Source organism: Helianthus annuus, chromosome 15 (assembly GCF_002127325.2).
Source record: "Helianthus annuus cultivar XRQ/B chromosome 15, HanXRQr2.0-SUNRISE, whole genome shotgun sequence".
Taxonomy (NCBI): Eukaryota; Viridiplantae; Streptophyta; class Magnoliopsida; order Asterales; family Asteraceae; genus Helianthus; species Helianthus annuus.
Window position 1 is genome coordinate 150665881 of NC_035447.2, and position 16114 is coordinate 150681994.

General features: G+C 37.1%; 1 protein-coding gene across 10 annotated transcripts; it reads right to left on the minus strand.

Annotated features, from left to right (window-relative positions):
- Positions 1-675: 675 nt before the first annotated feature.
- Positions 676-11616, minus strand: LOC110912923 (protein FLX-like 1). 10 transcript variants are annotated; one of them, XR_004880673.1, is made up of 9 exons: positions 11463-11616; positions 10323-10997; positions 9278-9441; positions 8904-8998; positions 8586-8727; positions 4381-4450; positions 4180-4252; positions 1239-2022; positions 676-1052 (listed from the first exon to the last, which is right to left on the minus strand). XR_004880673.1 is itself a non-coding variant. In XM_022157760.2 (5 exons), the coding sequence occupies exons 2-5, from the start codon at positions 10919-10921 to the stop codon at positions 8635-8637; spliced, it is 951 nt and encodes a 316-aa protein (XP_022013452.1). In that variant the 5' UTR covers positions 10922-10997; positions 11463-11616; the 3' UTR covers positions 8350-8634. The 10 variants fall into 10 exon arrangements, 1 of the variants encoding a protein (XP_022013452.1); XR_002578268.2 differs by having other exon boundaries at positions 676-1140; XR_004880674.1 differs by having other exon boundaries at positions 676-1140; positions 4180-4270.
- Between the last annotated feature and the right edge of the window lie 4498 nt (positions 11617-16114).

Genomic DNA, 16114 nt, shown 5'->3' on the forward strand with positions numbered 1-16114 from the left:
CTTAATACTAGTAACCAATATATAGATATCAGTTATTTTTATCCTTATCTTTATCTAAAATTAATAAATAACTTCAAATTTGCAATTTAGACCCTTTGTTTTTTTTTACTTTTAACCCAAAGTTTTTCATCCTTTACAATTTAATCCCAACTCTTTTTTATTTCAATTTTGGTTCACCATCCTTTTCATCTTTCCCAAGTTTTCCGTTTCATTCTAAATTATGTAAGTTAACGCACCGCAACGTGCGTGTGGGGTTCACCATTTTTTCGTATGTTTTTTTCCCGTTTGACTGGCCCGTCGTGTGAATCTATTTTTCTGTGTTTGACAAGTTCGTCCAACACACGGGTCCTAGATGGACTTAGTTATTTTTTTCTATGTTTTACGTTTCAGTTTAATTTTTCAGCAACAAGCGTGCGTGATTCAAAGATTTTACGTCTACTTTTTGCTCGACGTTATTTTTTTCCCCTTTTTATTTACTTTGTTTTTACGAGCTTTTCCAGTGTTGGTGGTCACTGACAATGGTATAGTATTGCTACTACTTAACACAGATTTATGACAACCACTGCAACGCAGTGGCTTAATACTAGTATATATATAAAATCGTGCGTTGTCAATTTAGTTGAATCACTATCATCATTTGGTAAGCTTGATTTATATGAGGAATACCTTTAGCAATTGGAAATGGATGTGACGACTATAAATGCCTTTATTATTACATGCCCCCACAATCTAGTTGGCTTTACACCGAAGAACATTATCCACACATATTAATTTTATTTTAATTTTTCACAAACAAGTTGCATCTCCAACAATATATAGCTATAATCCAACAACAGGGAACCTGCAACAATGGCAGCTTCTTCACTCATACTAATCATCTTCTTCTGCATTCTCTTCCAGTTATTCATATCCATTTCCGAGACCATTCTTCCATCGTATTGATACTTCTTTTATGACGATTTTCCTGATTTACTTCGTAGGGCCGAGACATGACAGATTAGTCGAGCCAACCACTGCAGACGGCCCAAAGGGTCCGGTCTAGATCCATGGTGCTGCTGACAAATGGGCAATTGATTAAACTCAACTAAAAGGGTCCGGTGGTTTCAAGTTCCATTATACTTTATTATTTTGTTTTGGTGTCTGAAACAGAATGTATTTTCAGATTCATGTCATTTAAAATAAATGTAAAAAACTGTTCATGATATAAAAAAAAAAAATTGAATATATTTGTCAATTACCTTCTATTTTTTAGTTTGTCATGACGTCACGACGTAGGGCCGAATGAAGAGCATTTATACAACGACCGAGACAGAATCCAACCATGGATAGGGCTGTAAACGAACCGAACGAACACGAACAAGGCCTTGTTCATGTTCGTTCGTTAAGGAAATAAATGTGTTCACGAACGGTTCATGAACAGTTACCGAACGAGATTTTATGTTCGTGTTCGTTCATTAGGGAAATGAGCGTGTTCACGAACGGTTCACGAACACAAATAAATTTGACGAATGCGACGAAGGATAAAGGTGGATGGCCTAGAGAGTAGCACTTGAACGTGTCGAACGGAGATCGATCGTATGCGTCAATGTAAATAATAAGAAATGAAAGGGAAATGGTGCATAAACAAGGTAAAACAGGGTTTTCCAAGTTTAATTCTTAGGGTAATAAAATAAATATAAGTTTAATAATATAAAAAGTATAGATAAAATATATGAAAGTACAAAAATCTTTCATTAAAACACAAACATGCGAACATAAATGAACTTCCCGCACCTTACCGAATGTTCACGAACACCTTACCGAACGTTCATGAACACAATTGAACGAACGAGACCTTTGTTCATGTTCGTTCATTTAACTAATCGAACGAAATTCCTTGTTCGTGTTCGTTCATTTCTTAAACGAACGAACATAAACGAACTTCCCGCCGAACGGTTCACGAACTGTTCGCTGAACGTTCGGTTCGTTTACAGCCCTAACCATGGAAGCATTCAGGAGCAACATTCCTGCAGTAACCCTCATCTGATAAGAGGGAAGAGTGCAAAAATTAATCCAGAATACTGGAAATTATGAAAAAAGTACATGTTTCTCTTAACTACTAGTCAAGAGAGGACCCATGCTCAGGTGAGGCCTAGGTCTAGGGTGTGCCTAGGAGCCTTGAACACAGGCGAGACGATCTTCTTCCTCGGGTGCAGCTACATTGTCAAAGACCCAAGGCGCAGGCGAGGCGCATCGGCCTCGCCCGAAGCCTAGGCGCAAGGCGCAAAAAAAGCGTCGGCTTTTTTAAGAAAAGCGCACATAGAGAAAAAATATATATATAAAAAATATGTCATGCTTTGAAAATAAATAAGATTCCACATATAAAATTAAAAAAACTATTATATATGCCAAAATGAGTTTCTGAGCTGGAATTTGGTTGAACTCGTGCGTGCCCGCACGTCCTGCGGACACGAATGCAGCTCCGAAAATCCGGGCCCGCGTGGGGCAGTTTTTGTACTCACTTGGTTTCGTTTTTAATGGTCATTTGTGCTGTTTTACCCTTTTTTCCTGCGCCTCAACAACGTTTTTTTGCGCCTCAGCACCGTTTTTTCAAAAAAGCCCATTTTTGCGCCTAGGCTACCACCAGGCGCTATAGGTGCGCCTCGATGCGCCCGGACGCCTAGGCGCGCGCTTTTTGCGCTTTTGACAACATAGGGGTGCAGATGAAGCAAGCACTTCAGTTTAGAGATTAATTGGATAAATCGTAAAAAGATAAGTTCATGCTTCGTAGCATACATAATATCATAAACAGAGAAGTTCATTTTCCACATAATGAAGCTAGTAGAATGAAGCATCACTAGACAAGGGTCAAGGAAAAATAAAAAATAAGATTAAAATTTTTCAGGTATATTGTTTGTGTATCCACCATACGGGTTTATGACTTCGGGCAATTGTGCCAGGTATCACCTAATACCATACATCCAAACCCGCATTTTTTTATTAACCCCATACCTGTCACGGATGTTTCGTGTGCGGGTTCTTTTACTATCCCTAGTTCCATGTTTGACTGCCTCCCATTTATGTGAAGCAATGTGGAATCAAAAACAGAATTTCTTTTACTTTTCGAACTTCAATTTAACAAAAATCATATAGGTTTTTATGCCTATCATATATCCAGTTATTATGGCACTTTTTTGGTCTTAAACATGCGCTTTTTTTGTGGATGCAACATCCCCTTTGGATATACTTCTAAAAGGTAAAGATCAGATACAAATGGGTCTCAACATACTAAACATAAGAAGTGAAGGAAGATTTTTTTTTCTTCCATCTCTACTTAAGCATGATGTTTAGTTGCAAAATGTAAAAAAAAAACAAAAAAAAAGTTGTGTAGAGCGATTACATAATTACTCTACTAATGTAAATACACAAAAAAAAAAATATTTTTTTTAGATTCTGGGACTAAAATACGTGCTTGGCAAGATGGGAAATAAATTTTCAAAAATAAATTCCCTCCTTCACTTCTCACGTTTAGTATGTTAAGCCCATTTGTACGATAACCTTACTCTACTTCTGAAAGCTAAGATTATTATTGTAATAATACAGTAAGTGTAATCATATGTAACACACCACTTACAAAAAGTCAGATTTTTTGTGGGCTTAGCACTTATAAAACTGGTTATATACGTGACAACACACAAGGCATAACTAATGATTTTTAACCATGCAGGACCTAGCATAAAACGGTAAGCCATAAAAACATCATATTGTAAGGAAATACATCCTCACCACATAAGAAAAGTAAGAATGGGCCACTTAAAAAAATGTCACCACTCTTGTAAGCATATTGAATGCAAAACTTATTTTGACCCGTTACCTAACCTGTCCAATTTGCCACGGTGTAATCATGCCCATACTAGAAAGAGTAATCAAAAGAATCTAGAAAAATATCTTATCAGGATTTTAGGAAATCATTATCTGAAACGTGATGCCAAAGTGTATCTTATTGTCGTAATGAATGGCAATTTAAACAAGAGTGCTAACAATAAAACTACAAAAGTCATCAGATACCAAATCCCTCTAATTCACCTGAAATAATCATTTCACCTACGTGAATGTCATCATCTAGTGGTCAAAATTTTCAGTTTCTAGGCGAAGTTGGAAAAGTTAAAGAAAAAGAAGTATGGAAACCCAAATCCGTACCTATTTGCACTTAAGCACTTGGACCATGAGTTTTGCCCATGTAGCCATAGTTGTCAGGCAGTCAGCCACAAAACTGTACCACACAAAGACGCTATCTTTTGTCAGTTACTATTTCGCTTATTTAAACAGAAAACAGAAAATAAACAAATCATGAAAAAACAAACACATGATACTACAAGGTCTATAGTAAGTAGTAATCACCTTTAAAATATTTCCTTTTGTCAAGGCCAATCCAGAAAGTGTGTTGTTTTCCATAGCCGATATTTCCCGCCTGAGACATGAGTCCAAATGTCAAAAATTTGAATAAATTGAATAATGGATATAATGCATTGTATGCACATGCAAAACTTATTTTTGGAAACAACAAACAAATAAAGTACCATCATGAGTTCAAAACAAACAGTTAGATTATGCCAAGACGGCAAGACCTAACATAAAGCGGTAAGCCAACAAAAACACCATACTACAAGAGTACAATATAATTTATCCTCACCAAGCAGGAAAACTAAAAAACAAGATCCTTATGTGGCATTTTAAGGCCAAGGCTCTGGAAAATATATCTCACACTATCTTAAATCAACCAATCATATTAGTACATATCGTAGACTACTAAATACCAATGTCTTGCTACAGCTATAGTTACAGAAGTGTTCGTATATAAATATCAATGTAATGGATCGCAACGGCTCAGTTTCCGAACACTCTAATTCTCTATAAGAACAGATCACTGCAGATAAACCTTGATATCTCTTTATGCCAAATTCTGAGAAGCTTCCTCCAACGAAAGACATAATCTTGCTTTCACGTCAGTGGGTCGAACTCTCTTATGACTTCCATAAATTGCCACCATGACTCGAGTTTATACATAGCAGCACAAATGTAGTTAAGAGCACTTAATCTCCTGATTTTCCTTTCCAAGTTCAAATTTGCTTGTAATCTAGAGTTGGATATGGTTTATAATAGATAAACGTATTCGCCATAAAGCAAAATAAAACACAGCCTTCTATCCAGTATGAACATAAAAAAGTATTGCAACTGTTATGCAAAACAGAAACAAAATTCCAGAAAACAGAAAGTTTGTTGTCGATCAGAAAATCAGGTCTAGATTTAGGATTTTTATGTTAAATCTTAAAAGTTGAACTATATCCCTAACAGCAGCAACTTGACTCCCTTTTATAGAAAGCAGTTACCCACCCACAGGCCACAACTAAAAACACTAGTCACTTTTTGACAGGTAATTATAGTAATAAGAAAATTTGTCAGAATTAGAAAGGGTAGATAACTATGTATTAAAAAGTGTGAGGCGCTCCGAGATGTTTAGGTCCTGCCGAGTCGTCAGGCGATAGCTAAGAAGTAACATATTTTAATAAATACTACTTCTTAATCTTTAAACACCAAGAAATAAAATATTATAATAAATGCATATAAATAGCTCTATTTACAACCAAACAAGCTTTATGTACAACAAAAAAACCCAACTCGAAGTAATACCTAGGTACAACCGTACAAGTAGTCTACTAGTCTATGCAGAAAATCACTAAACAACTAACTCAACTTACTGTACAAGAAGTTCATGAAGCAACCTAAAGAGATATCAGGAGGCCATACAAATAAGAGGTTAGTAGTGTTTCTAAGGTTTTGTTTACATTTCCCTCATCTCTCAGCCATCACACTCAAGACTGCAACATTACTGCTTCCTGGTCTAAATATATTCTGACACAATGCAAGAAGTGCAGCCTCGAGCCGCTCCACACCTCAGCCTCTGCATTGCCTCATGTAAACGCTCCGCCTCATCATCGATGAAGTGTTGCACACACGGGCGCATTTTCAGAAACGCGTTGCACCCCTCACATCCACAACACACACAACAGACCTAAGTAACTTCATCACAAACTAATTTCTATGCCTCCAGAGTAGACAAAGGTCAGACTAAAAAATATACAAAAAATACATTTATGTACTAGTCTAAAGAAAAAGTAAATATCCTCTAGATATTAATATGAAAACCCAGAAAGAAAAAAACAGGAAACACTGATTTGCTCACAAAATTTCATGACTTACTTGATTGTGAAACCCATGCGCCTTCACTCCAAATATTGTAGCATCATGCAGTCAACAATGTCCGTTGAGGCCTTGCCATTAGACTGTTTTTAGTGCAAATAACTGACGCCACACCCGTCTAATAAAGGTAGCTTGTTGATCTTTACCCTACTCCACAATGCTCTTTGTATTTGCACCAAGTACATTTGTGTGAACAAAAGTCAACTCTTCCTATATTACCACCTTTCATGACTCAAAACAGTCATGATACTAACTATAACTAATTAATACAAAAGGCAAGGAAGTAGGCCAAGTTTCATGGCCAATGTAGAAAAAGGGAAGAATTGTAGTGGTTGTGAATGATGGTTAAAAGATATACATGGAAGAAGAAAAATGGTTACGGTTTATAATGTACATACATGACAAGATAAGATGGAAAATGTTGTCTTCAAAACGCAAAAAAAAAAAAAAAAAAAAAAAAAAAAAAAAAAAAAAAAAAAAAACTGCCCAACATAATGGAGTTGATTACTGCTGCTGCATATTAATCCAGCAGCAAACGATGAAAGTTTCATCATGGAACACATTAACAAAGGATCAGTTACCTACAGTGCTGAGCTGCAAGGCAGCAAGAAAACCCTAATATTACCATTTCAATAAGGAGCAAGGTATTATGCAGTGTCGATGATGAAGTACGCCATACACGGAACTAAACACATCCAAGAAGACAGATTAAAGCAAATAATAATTTAGTATATTCTAAAAGCTGAGATTACTCGATCCTCCTAGAGCCATTAAACCCTGCGGAGCAAGTTATTATGCAGTGTGATCTCTTGAGCCTTGAACACTTGTTAAAGTAAACTTATGATCAGTATATGATAATCAACATTTCCTTTGTTTTCCAATGATGCACAACACACGATGGAGAATTTTACATCACCACACATACACAGACATGACTGATCTAATGCAGCATCTTGAATCATAGTTGTCAGTAGCGAATAGCGGTCATAGCGACAGGCTACCTATACGCTATGTAGCGACAGTGACAAAATAGTGCCCGCCATTTCATGTTTAGCGATAAGGTAGTAGAATAAATAAATAAAAAAATAGGTATTTATAGTGTATGTGTGTATATATATATAATATAATATGCTAATTTTATACTTTTTGTGCATAAATTTATAAGTTTAAGGACCAAATGTAAACTAATGAAGATAGAGAGGTTAAGTGTTTAAAAACACACTAATTTTACACTTTCTATGTAAAAAATTACAAGTTTTAGGGACTAAAGGTGAACTAGTGCTAGGGGTTAAATGTTAAAATACCTAAACTTATACAACCCTAAAAGGCTAAAACGCGCATTATAGCCGCTATCTTCTTCTTCCTGGTTCGCTATCTTCTTCGTACTGGTTTCCGGCAGAAAGCAGCACCAGCGTCAGAATTTGCTGCTGGAGGTCACTAAGTATCTTGCAGCGGCATATGGCCGCCTCGCCACGCTATAGTGCCCGCCATGGACATTTGAACGTTATTCGCTACACCGCCCGCCATGGACAATTGGACGTTATTCGCTACAGCGCCTGCCATAAACGCTATTGACAACTATGTCTTGAATCTTTGCACAGAACCTCGTATCTAAAAATGCAAATAAACTTAACACAAAGTGACTGTATAGCCCTAAAACCCAAGAGGTTCTATAGCCTCACCACCCAAATGTGTAGTGTTTTAGTCCTAGCTGGCATATTTAGCTTCTGATCTCTAAGAGATACATGACGGTTAGTGTATTCATAAGCTTAGCAACACTAATTCACCTCAACTAAGAAGAAACTCCAGACACTTGTTACCCGGAATGGTAATCAAGAATCACCACAACCATTCCGCATTTCCCAAGGCATTTAATGTTTTGACACCATATAAACGTGTTAAAAAAAGCTTAATGTTTTGACACCATACTTAACTAAACATCCTTGCTAACTCATAGGTCTTAAGAAAAAAAGACTCGGGGTAGGTTAAACCAATACGGCACATAAACTCAGCTTTAAGTAGTTGAAGCTTTAATCAAGGATATATGTCATTCTAACATTCACACTACACATACTGAAGTTCTATTATAAAAGATCTTGCACATCCACATTTCAGTAATAATAAGAGTTAAGTCAAGAAAAATAATCCAAACGATGACATAACATATGCTTAAAATGACACACAGACGGACTACGACAATATGAAAAGCCAATTTAAGTTCAAACAAACTACCAGCTTTTGCTGAAAAGCAACAATATCCAAAATAGCATATGCATGTAGTAATAGATATCTCTCATGAGATTAACATTTCAAACAAACCTAGACTTCAATTCAGAGTACCATACTTTTGCTCCGATAAGCAATCTAAGAGACCACAGCTTAGCATGAGATGGTTTATCTGTGCCCTTGAGCCCGTTGCATATCATATGAGCCCCACGATCCAGGTCCAGGTCCATACTGAGGATAGCCTTCAGCACCTGGCTGCACCTGATAGTTTGTAACAGTAGTACAAAACATTAAGCCCCAAAAAGAATGATTCTTTTTAAACAAACACTTGAGTAACGTGTAAAAAACAACAAAAACGAAGACAATCGGGTGTTGTAGCGCACAAACTGACAAACAACACCACAAATAAAAAAAATTCAAAAGGATGAGATACATACAGGATTCATTTGATTAGTAGGATTCATCCCGTAATTAGCAGGATACGGATTCACTCCATAGTTAGCTTCAACATTGCCATAATTTGTGTTATAGCCTGTTTAAAAACACCCAAGCAAACCATTAAAATGCAAAACTAGATCCTTATGTGGGTATTTGAAATTGCTTATTAAAACAGCTTATCTGCTTATTGCTTTTTAAAATAAGCAGTTTGGAAATAGCAACGTCAAATTGTGTATTCAAAACAGTGTGTTTCCCTCACAAATAATCAGATAACCAGTTTCGATAAGCAATCCCAAACACACCCAAAACGGCTTATTGTTGTATGACTTGTATCAAAAAAATCAAAATGCATTAAGAAAGTAGTTTTACATACCAGGATTTGGATTCCCAGCTGCAGCACGTGTCCTTTTTTCAGCATTAGCCATCTCAGCGCGTAACTTTTCCAACTCACGAGCCATAGTGAGTAAATTCTTCTCCATCACTTGACCATGTTCATAGTTCTCTGCATGCCCCTTTTTCTCTTGTTCGATAGCAGCCCTTGAAGAAGAAAATACCATATCAATAGGCATCCATATGCAAAGTAATGTAAACTTAGAAAAGTAATAATCAAATAAGATGGTGATTCTACAAATAAGAAAAATGTAACATCCATTAAAGATGATCCTAGTCGCATATTAAATTATTAACAAAATTCAAAGTTCCCAGTAGCATAAAAAACAGATCATGGCATTTCTGATACATTATATACATGCGTATATGCATACACAACGTATATCAAGAATTATAGTTCAAAAATATAAGAGAGAGAAAACGCACTTCCCATGTACTGGTTTAAGATAGATGTGGCAAAATGTGTGGGTTGGCTAATGGTTCAAAATAGACAATTTTAATACAGGTCAAGTCAGATTGACCCGAAACACTTTTTGTCGAACTTTTTTTCATATTAGTGTGTTAAAAAATGCTTACAAAAAAATATATATTAACAATAACACCATATCACTCTTATAATCTGCGTAAAGAGATTTAGGAATACACTTTCGAGGACTTTTGACCCTTTCAACCCATTTGACCGGTTCCCAATTTGACTAAAAAATACTTGAATGTCCCATTTGATGGTTAAAGATTGAAAAAAAAAACTAAAATCAAAGATAATAAAACACTGATACGAGCCAACATTCTTGGCTTCTGCACCTACATAAGATATAAAAATGTCATCACTTAAAGATAAAGTGTGAGCTTTTTAAAGAATTTTACTTTTCATGTAGCTATTATCGAAGTTCCTTAACTACAAATAAAAACATGTGAGATTACATTGATACAAAGTGAATAAACATTAACACCCCAGCATAATTAATTAAACGGTATATTGGTATGTCAAAAACACAAAAATACAATTATTTTTAGAGATCAAAACTCACCTCACACGTTGCAGTTCCTGCCTAAGCCCTCCAATTTCCGACTTGAGTGCTGGAACTTGCTGCAATTCAGCATTAGCTCTAGCTAAATCTTGAGACATAGCCTGAACTTGAGCAGTAAGCTTTTGACGAGTGGCAGTCAATTCCTTAATATCAGCATGCAATTTCATAAGCTCGCCCCGCATGCCTTCAACCCCATGAAGATCATGTTCCATTTTGGCCGACTTCTCATACAACTCTCGCATCTGCATATCCTTCTCCATCAAAAAGTTTCTAGCATGATGATCGGTTTGTTGAAGCTCATGTTGTGCAGCTTCTAACTCCTGCTTAAGTGCAACATGGGTTGCAGCTAACCGTTGATTATCAACCAACAGCCCCTGAATGTCCTGATGTTGAACTGCTAACCGTTCTTCAAATATAGCAGGGTGGGGTGGGAGTGGTCTGTGAGCCCTTGCAAACTCAGCTTCGCGCATCTCTTCAAGCAACGCAGGATGGGGCATCGGGCCTAGATTCCTTCCATACGGTGGCTCGTGAATAAGTGGCATTCCACCATGTGGGACACCTTTCATCGGAAGTGGCGGTCCACGGTTCCTCCCAGCCATCTTCCTCAAACAAAATTCAACAAATGAAAGAACCTAACTCCTTGAAGGATGTACTAAATGTAGTATACGATTTTACCTAAAAACAAAGACAGAATAAATTAGCAACCCTAACCAATCATAATTAGTGATATCCAACCCTAAGATTCAAAAACAATCATAATTCCACAAAACAACAAGCTCCAATTTCTAAAAGACTTGTGAAAATTACTACTCCAACAAATTCAAAACAGTAATGCAAACAAAAACCTTAGAAACCTAATTAAAAACTTAAAATCCGTAAACAATTTGAACTCTGAAATTTTGAACACAAACAGCTTCTTTAAGCACTACGCATATCAAATTACTGACTGAATTTTGTAAAATCAACAATAATTCGATGCTATTGGTGATCATCGACCGAAAAATCAATGGATGAATTCGAAAATTCAATCGGAAGAAGCATGATAGCCGATTTGAGTAAACAAAAGCCCTAATTGATAAGAATCTATAATCAAATGTTGAGGATGGAAACCCTAGAAGAAGATGAAGTGAACATGCAAACCTGAGGGTACGGAATCTTCGATGGAGAGAGAGAAACAGAGTTTGACGGAAGGTCAAGTTCGCCTTGCAGCGGCGCTATGATGGTGTTGTTGGTATCTTAAAATCCGAATTTACACCCGACCCGGTTAAGATACCACTACTTTAGATCAATACTTTTTTGAGAGTGAATTGCAAATTTGTATTTAACAAGTTGATGCCCTGCCCTGCGGGGCGATGACTGAATAGATCTCAATCAATTAAAAAAACACTGTTATAATTTTGCTAGGAAAAAACAAAAATGATGATAAGACGTAATTTTGGGCTCAAGGCAAAACTGTAATTTTTCAGGACTAATATGAGCGCGTATTAGACAGCTCCTTTAGACGAAAAAAAATTAAATCGAGTCAACCAATTAAAACAAAAAAACTTTTATAGTTTTGCTAGAAAAATTAAAACGATGGGGAAAACATAACTTTGAACTGAGGGGGAAATCATAATTTTGTTTCAGAGATAAAATCGTAAATTAAATGGACCAATGGGGTTGAGGGAAAAATCGTAACTTGGCTGTGTGAGGAAAAAAAACTAATGGCAAAACTGCAAATTTAAACGGGGCAAAATCGCAATTTTGAATCGAGGGCAAAATTGAAATTTTTAGCTGGCGTAAATTTATATTTAAATGGGGGTATAAACATAATTTTGAACAGATGACAAAATCGTTATTGTAAGGGAAAAACCTAATGGCCAAACTGTGAATTTAAACAGGGCAAAATCATAATGTTGAACCGAGGGCAAAATTGAAAACTTTTAGCTGGGAGCAAAAGCGTAAATTTATTTTTAAATGAGGGGAAAACCATAATTTTGAACTGATGGTAAAATCGTAATTTTAAAATGGGATAAAATCGTAAATTTGTTGGGCCAATAGGGAAATGCCATGAGTATAAATATAAACGGGAAAAAAAGTAATTTAGCAACAAAAAAATGGGTGGCAGGTGGCCGCCCAACTCAACCAACCATATGAAAACACTATTACCGGCATTAGTTTTTGTTATAGGAGATAATGTTTAAAATTGATAAGTTTTGTATGTAATTTTTTTAAATTCTACATGTTATGTTCTTTAGGTCTAATCCAGCTAGATCTTTTAGTTAAATCAGATCACCCGAAGGGTATGATATTCGCTAAAATACACATACTTTTTTCCCCCATTTCGCCCCCATTTTACGCGTTTTCGGCCATAAAACCGAGGATTAGACACTTAGTCGTGTATATTTTTATTTACAGGCCTCAAACAGCGTGTCAAACAAGAATATGAAGAAAACGAGTATTTTCTGAGCGAGACGGCAGAATTACGAAGATTCTGTGAAGAAGTCAGCACCTTTTGGCACGCCCGTACCGATCCGATGATCAGGCCAAGCTCGGAGATGCACTGCCGGTGCGATCAGCAGTGTCCGCAATCCTCGAAAACGCACGTCCGTGCATTGGGTGGAACGATTGTACCAGTCTGTTGTTCTCGGAAGCACTGCCAGTGCAGTTGGTAGTGCCGGCCACTTCTCGGAGATGCACGACCGTGCGTTGGATGGCATGACCGTGCCGATCTGATGTCATAGCCCCCGACCCCACCCTGGGAGCGAGAGCCGCGAACCAGTCAGATGGTATCGGTGTTTATTAATTTGGCAGCGGAAAACTTTCATCAAGACTGTAGTTAGGAAATATTTTATCAGAGTTAAACACCAAAATGTTTAAAATAGATAAATGAGATAAAACCCAAGTTTTGCTGATAATACATTTATAGGGATACTTAATTATTGTAAACATGATCTCCTTTTTATTTAGGTAACTTTTATAGCCACTTTTCTAAGCCGTTAGTGCTCTTTAGCTGGCTTTTATTGGCTTCTCACTAAGTTACCTGAAACGCGTTTTAAAAACATTTTATTAGCAAGAAATACTGGCAAGTACATTCCATTTTGTAAAGCATCAGTTGTTACACATTACAGTATTAAGGGCGATTACAATGTTTATATCTACACAATTACTCGGTCGGTACGTGTCACTCGACGGATCTGTGACTATGGTTATATCACACATTGGATACCCGTGCCCAATTGTGAAGGTTATCAATTACTGTATACAAACCCCATAATACTGGCAGCAATTGTAGAATTACAAAGACTTAATCACCGTAATTGTATTTGAAAACATTTGAGGTTTTGGTAAAACATTTTGACTTACAAAAAGAAAGTGCACTCACTAATAGTCAGAAAAAGTGAATGTACTTATATTTATAGACTTAGGTGTTTCTACAGGCTTCTTGGTAATATTATAGCTTCCTATTGCTTCTCCTGGTTCTTATTTATTAAAATTAAACAATGCACACGTGTTAGTAAGATAACCCAAATCACATTATCCGTACAACTCGAGACAGAACTCCAATGACTGAGTCAGGCAGAGCCTTGACATGCATTATGGAGTCCTAGATCAATCGGGTGTAACACGAGACAGAACTCCAACGACTGAGTCAGGTGGAGCCTTGACATGCATTACGGAGCCCTAGATCGGTCGTGTAGGGTAACAAATATGTGATTGAGGGTTATATTACTTACAACGAGGCAGAGCTTCGCTTATTAGGGGTATTAGGCTATAACTTTAGCCTACAGAATGTTGAGAGAGAATTGAGATTCTGAACAATTTGAAATGAGACCATCAGCTTCTATTTATAGGCTGACATTGGGGCGGGGCGTGGCCCGCGACGCCCGTTTCTAACTCCTTCGCGGCCCGCGAGGGAGCTTAGTTCGATCATAGGGTTGATGAGTCACGAGGTGTAGTGTTGACACGTGGCGGCTCAGGTGATGGCCTCACGCCCCGCGAAACATTTGGCTAACTGGGTCCGGCCCGCGAGCGACCCAGATTATTTGTTTTTCTTGATTTTTATTAATATAAAGGTTATACGGGTTCGTTTATCGCATACGGGGTGTATTTAGGATTGTTTAGGGGTGTTTCTCGAGGGTTGTTACATCCTCCCCACCTTGTTTTAAATCTCGTCCTCGAGATTTGGGCTACGATATCTTCTTGGGGTTACGTCACGTTTTTAAGTTAGTAAAAACAGTATATCAAGATGTCTAAGATAGAATCAAAAGATGAAATATAAATATATCATAGGATAATTGGAATTTAATGGTCCAAATATTAGTTTTAGGAATCGATGTTAACTGAACGAGATGAAATGGTACAATCATCAAGGTGACTGAGTTCAATAAATCAAAAGAGATTTTTGATAGGCATAATGACTTTTAGAAACAATAGGATTTGATGTCAGAAGAGAACTTACTTTGATTGTCAATTGAGGAAGACTCTGCCTCAATAATCTCAATTGAAAATAGAAGTATGAAAAACGATTTGCCAACTACCAAACCTGAAATCGGTGACATTTATTTAAATGGTAGGGATACACCGAAAATACCATTGAATTTAGTGTAACATTGTCCTTATACATAATCGTGTCAAGACTACTTGAATGATGAGTCGAACGAAAGACGTATGAATTGATATGATTAGGGTTTATGATTAGCTCAGGCTACAAATTTATACAGACACCGCAAGGTGTTGTAATGATTGAAAGAATTCAATGATTACGGTGATCGAACGAATTCACCGTTCTCGAAATTAACTGAAAGTTTCAATGAAGTGAATCTGGATATTCAATGTCACACCCCAACCGATTGCGGAAACATCGGGGTGAGGGACTGAGCGAAACAGATTGTCCAGGAGAAATCCATAACAACTAAATTACCAGATATTTAATATTATGTCCCATACCATAACATACCAAAGTAAAACATTTATTACAGACCAAATATCTCATAGACAAATAAAATACTGTTCCGACAACTCATGACATAAATTGTTTGTTTGTTTCTAGACTCTCCTACTTGATTCCACAAAAGCAGGCATCCTAGCATCTCAAACACCTGTCACATATACGTTAAATAGAGGTCAATACACATAGTGTAAAGGTGAGCATACAAGTTTAACAGTATAATAGATAGCGAAATCGTTTTACGCGTAACCAACATGTAACATGTAGTAAAGTGAAGCTAGTAGGTTATGGACAATGAAATATGCACAGACGTGACTGCGAGTTGTAGAATGCGCAACACATATCACCACTGTGACACGTGAAGTAAAGCCCTTAACAACCCCTGTCCACGACAGGTGCTGAGTCCAAACTATAGTACTATCGTTGCTAAGGTGTCAGGCAACAATCACTGTGTAAACATAACATACAAGCATTCATCGAGTAACACGTATAACATGCAATAACGGTCAGCGTATAAAAGTGTTTACATTGTGTGTCAATTGTGATTTGAATAAGTAACGTATGTAATACCCAAAAGTGCATAAAGCAAAAAGGGGTTCGAGGATACTCACAGATTGTGTTAAATGAATAACACAGCCTTGGATTGGATTGAAGGGAGTGTTGGAAAGTTATCCTGATTACAGGACGATAGCATAATCGATGAACGGTGCGTTAAACGGTGACGGGTGACTGCTTGACGAATGGTCATCCGATCGGATGACAATCCGGACGGACGGTCATTCGATCGGATGACAATCCAGACGGATGGTCATCCGGCCGGATGGCCATTCGGTCGGATTGCCACTCGTTTGGAATGGATGTG